The following is a 5347-nucleotide window of genomic DNA, read 5'->3' on the forward strand; positions in this document are numbered from 1 at the left end:
ACTACCCAATTTTTTTGTTTCAATATAATGGCTAAATTATTACACATTACAAAAACATTCATAACTCTATTCTTCTACCGTGTTACAAAACTAAAAAGTAATGTAATATACTACAGTATATCTGATGTAAAATCTGTGTGTAGATTAACCATTCTATGTATGTATGTAATGGCCTGGTTTTCCTGACGTGATGAAAATAATGTGACTTAATTTAAAATATATAAAAATTTGAAACATCTGGACGAGTTATCTAGTCATATACGACAAAACCACACAGCAATCTATCATTTTGAAGATACTTTATCTTGTGTTGTGCCTAGAAAATAGACCATGGGGTTTTTTTGTGGGCTGTCCAAATCATTTTGCCTAAACGTAGATATTTCATCTCGTATCATTAAGACTTTACGTTAACAAATAACTTTTCTAATCCCAGTGAAAAATGATCATGTAAATTAGAAAGTGTTATAAATATGAAACTAAATAATTAAACTTTTCAATTTACAAGTTGGTAATTGCCATGCTTACGATTGGTTAGCCTGTTGTCAATAAATGTACTACCATTCTTCCGTGATAGTGTTATTTATAAATGCTAGTAATTAAATACAGAGTTGATTCCTACATACGTGTTATTTATAATGCTAGTAATTAAATACAGAGTTGAATCCTACATACATGCATTCAGCAGTAAGTCTGAGGATTTGTAAAAAAACCAGATTTTAACACTGATGGTGGGCACAGCACAGATAGTCCATTGAACTTTTTTTGTACTTAAATAAACATACATGCACACATTTCATGTAAGCAGAACAACTCTTATCCCCAGGTTAATGTGTATGAAATTCACGGTAGCCCAAGCTCAAAATTGGTAGTCAAACTAGCTCATTTTTTACACCTTGTTTTTATGAAGTGTGGGGACAACATGTAGACAAAATATCTGAGTCTGTGCCTTTTGTTTTTATTTCAAAATGATATAACTGTGTACAATTTGAATTATTTTATTTTTCCCTTCTTCATAAAATAAAGAAAAAATTAAAATATTACTTAAAGATACAAAAATTTCAAACTTGCTCATCTGATGGTATGGTTTTTCAGTTCTTCTGTGTGTATACAAGTATCTGACAGTTTCATGTAATATTACTAAATTCTATGAATAATTAATTATGCAATTCCTCCATTCATTAAAGTAGTCCTGTCACAGAAAAATAGTGCAAGTTGATATTTATTACGTTTTAGTACATGGAGTGTTGAATAGCACACCTAACATCTGTGGAAAGACATTTAATCGGGCATAAACTTGGACAACAGACTTTCAGATAGATATTCAATGTAATACCATCATGAAGCCATCAAAGCTAAATAAATGAGCGTAAAGAAATATACTGAATATGACTGTGTTTGTGATCTTTGTTTGCAAATTACTTTTCAAGTGTTAAAACGTAATTTTGGTGATTTTTCTTTAATTTAAAATGAAAGCAAAATCATTATTCCATAAGCAGTTTTTTTTATGGAAGCCAAACAAAATGCTACAAATTGTAATCAGAAATGGTTCTAATAACTAAAAAAAAAAGAAAGAAAAGTAAGAAAACATACCTTGTTATTATATCAGTTATTCATTTTGAAATTTGAAATAGACTGCATGAAAATATAGTATTACAATAATCTTTAAGTACTTAGTTGTAAAGGTAAATTGAGATCAGTAAATGGTTGAAATAATTTAACTCGGTGTCTGTCTGTAGTCCCTATTGATATTTAAAAAGTACGTCTGTTATCTTTTAGATGTTAGAACTTTTCTTATCTATTTAAGTTTGTTTGTTTTTTTCACTCCTGTCTCCTCCTTTTTCATCTTTGTAATGCCTCTTAATGTCTTTTTTTCCTATTGACATTCATTAGTTTTGACTTTTATGGAATTTTATTGCTTCAATTGTTGTAAGAATTTGTGTTTAAGTCAAATTTTCTCTCCTATGTGTACTCTTCTCAACAACAGTTCTGAACACTTATGACAATGTTTCCATCTTCTTTTTCTGGTGAATTTGTAGGTGATGTTTTCGATGAAGGCCTCTGGTGCAGTGACAAGGAGTTTACTTACTATGTCAATAGATACAACAGTTTATTTTATACTTCTGAGAAAACCAGAAGATTCGTTGTTGTTGGAAATCATGATATTGGGTTTCACTACAGGTATGGATGAATCTTTATTTAGTTTCCTTCAATTAGCCTTTTTAGGTTATCTATCATATTTGTTGTTCTTATATCAACAGTTATATGGGTGGAGTTGTTTTATTTACTCAGATTTGTGTAATATTTTTTTTATCTTCCTTCCAGAATCTTTTAATGTTTAATGCTAAAATTTTTTTTGTTCTTCATAAAGTGTCACGCAGATTGAATAGGTAACCAGTTTATACATTTTTTAAGTTCTTGACTTTAGTTGGCCACGCCTTCTCTCTATTTTATGAATAAACATGTTTTAAGTTTTACCGATAATTCATGGCTTATATGGCATTAAATAATCCATCATCTAAATATACAGTGTATGTTTTGTGGCAAGTTTTTTTTGTGGCATGTAAAGTACAAAAAAACAAACTCAGAGTAAGTTCTAATTACTGGGCTAAAAAGAGATTTTTTAATACCACTAGCAAGGATTATGATTAAAGATGACACTTACAGTGAGGATATCCAACTAGTGAAGCTATGCATTCTAATCTTTATATATATAAGAGCATAAGAAAAGTTTGCTTAATTAGTTTTCGTCCTTACTGATCCCAGGTTAAATGTTAGTTTTGTTTTAAGCAGGTAGCTTATTCCAATCTGAAGTTGGTATTAATTATTTAGCTAATGAAATGATTGCTGTACATTTCTATCAGATGGTTTCTTGAGTTATTTATGACAGTTTGAACATACCACAAAACATTAGCATCTTTATTGAAATACATGTGCAGTTCATAAAGTGATTGACAAATACGTATCTGAACACAACTGATATTCAGAAGCGTGCAGGATCATTAGAAGCAAGATTCCAGTTCTTTCAAAAAGTGGACAAATCCCATTTACCCCTGATGAAAGAAAGCCCCCCTTTCTTTGAAAGAACTTGGGATTCTTGGTTTCTTCTCTAATGCTATGTTGACACATTATTAGTCATTTTTTTCCCCCATCTTCTGTTAATGTACAATACTTACATCACCCTTCCATGTTTCCTTGGGCTGATCCCTGGTTAGAACTGTTTACCTAAGGATTCAATGGAGGTGGGTGTTCTTGATTAGCACCCTTCTATCATGTTTGTCAATTCCATATTATGGTTGATTATGTGTAAATCCTTTGTGTAGCTTTCAGTGAAAGTTCTGAAGCAAGCAAATCCTTTTTCTTTGCCTTTTTCTAGTATTTGTTATTTTCAAGATCATGCTTAATATTTATCTTTGGTTTATTAAACAGTGTTTCAAAACATCACAAGGAAAGGTTTGAACGGGCATTCAATGTTTCTTCCGTTCACTTTGTTGTTATCCAAGGAAACATTTTTATCATGCTGAACAGCATGACCATGGAGGGTGATGGTTGCAGTCTTTGCCAAGAAGCCGAGGACCAGCTACGGGGAGTAGCACACTTTCTTCGCTGTACAAAGGTTTGCCTTTTATTTTTAACTCCGGGATTTAATGACTGCTCCTCCACATAAATTATTAACATATGAGGAAAGTATAGTAATGTGTAGATGTTTCGTATCTGCTTTGTAATATGACTACAAAATTCTGTGTCTGTGTGTGTATATTAAACTGTTGATATCCTTCTGTGCATGAGTTACTTAGTTTGTCAGTATCTGTTGATAAAATAAATTCAATTTGTTTGTTTTTTCCTGTTGGTTACTATAGATGTTATTAAAATAATTACTAATTGCAATGCCCCCCCCCCTCAAGCTGGCTCTACAGTGAGTCTGAGAGCTTTTCACTCAACATCAGGTTTCAGTACCTGTGATGTATAGAGCACAAGTAGCCCATTGTATAGCTGTGTGTCTAACAACAAACAAACAAATGAAAAACTGTATATGTAATTCACTTGTGAATAAAAAAAAAAAATGTTAACTTTAATTTCTATAGTACACTATAAAACTGATACACGAAACTATCCATTTAGGTGGGTGGTCTTTTCTAAAGTTTAAAACAGTTTATATTTCAAGCCTACAGACATTTATAATGTTGTTCAGTTGGTTCTCTAAGTGTTTTGGGGGGTTTGTTTCCTTGAAGGATATTTGGTTTTTAACATGCTACCATGTTTTACAATCTCAAGCAGAGCCTTTTTTTTTTGTCACTCCATGCTTCTTGTACTTGGCTGTTAAGCTCGTGATGAGCTGATGGATTTCAGTCACCTTACCACTTCAAATCACTTGTCATAGCTCCAGTGCTAAAAGAGTGCAGGAAATGCTTTCTTTTTAACCAATGAAAATGTCCAAAAAATTTCAGTTTAAATTAAGAAAAGCTGGATTGGGTAGTTTGTTTGTTTTTTCAACAAAAATGTCCCCCACTAGCTTATAAGGGGACTGTTAAAATAAATATCAGTATTAACAAAAATTATTTACATTTATCTCACTGAATTTTATATAATCTTATATAAAGAAATGCTTAATAAATAATTAAATCATCCTTATCTGAATATATAAAGTGGAAGCTTGCTAATAGTATGGGGAATTAGTTTTGATAATTATTTAAAACAGTAAACATTACTGTATTTGTCAAAGAAAATTGTCTCCAATTTTATGACCTCTTAATATCATAGAACACATTTCGTAGGTTAATTTACATTTTCAAGAAATTTGCTTCATTCAAAACTAGAAATATCATTTTACTTTTTATACTTCCATGTTGTTGCTGTAAACTAGATGGTGATCTTTCACTTTCAAACGTACATATTTCCCTTCGTGTGATTGAGAAGTACGAGATGAAAATGTCTCGTGTATGAACAGTTTAAAGGTTTAAGAAACCATAACAATAAAAAAGCAGCTTACCATTCAAAACAAAAGTTTCAAGAAATTATGTGTAAGACAATTAATAAAAACTTTTTTCCACATAAATATAAAACTACCTCTTCATTTTACCTGGTTACTTGGAACCACGGGTGTCCAGAGTAAACCGGCATCATGCCATTTATTTACAGCTTTATGTTTACCTGGTTACTTGGAACCACGGGTGTCCAGAGTAAACCGGCATCATGCCCTTTATTTACAGCTTTATGTTTACCTGGTTACTTGGAACCACGGGTGTCCAGAGTAAACCAGCATCATGCCCTTTATTTACAGCTTTATGTTTACCTGGTTACTTGGAACCACGGGTGTCCAGAGTAAACCAGCATCATGCCCTTTATTTAC

General features: G+C 31.7%; 1 protein-coding gene across 1 annotated transcript in view; it reads left to right on the forward strand.

Annotated features, from left to right (window-relative positions):
• The window catches only part of LOC106470758 (metallophosphoesterase 1-like), a 15935-nt gene that overhangs the window by 6085 nt on the left and 4503 nt on the right, over positions 1–5347 (forward strand). The window contains exons 5-6 of the mRNA XM_022399393.1: positions 2030–2178; positions 3427–3613. Coding sequence (XP_022255101.1) covers positions 2030–2178; positions 3427–3613 — 336 coding nt within the window. The remainder of the gene's footprint in view (positions 1–2029; positions 2179–3426; positions 3614–5347) is intronic.

The sequence above is a fragment of the Limulus polyphemus genome, unplaced genomic scaffold (assembly GCF_000517525.1).
Source record: "Limulus polyphemus unplaced genomic scaffold, Limulus_polyphemus-2.1.2 Scaffold4205, whole genome shotgun sequence".
In the NCBI taxonomy this organism is placed as follows: domain Eukaryota; kingdom Metazoa; phylum Arthropoda; class Merostomata; order Xiphosura; family Limulidae; genus Limulus; species Limulus polyphemus.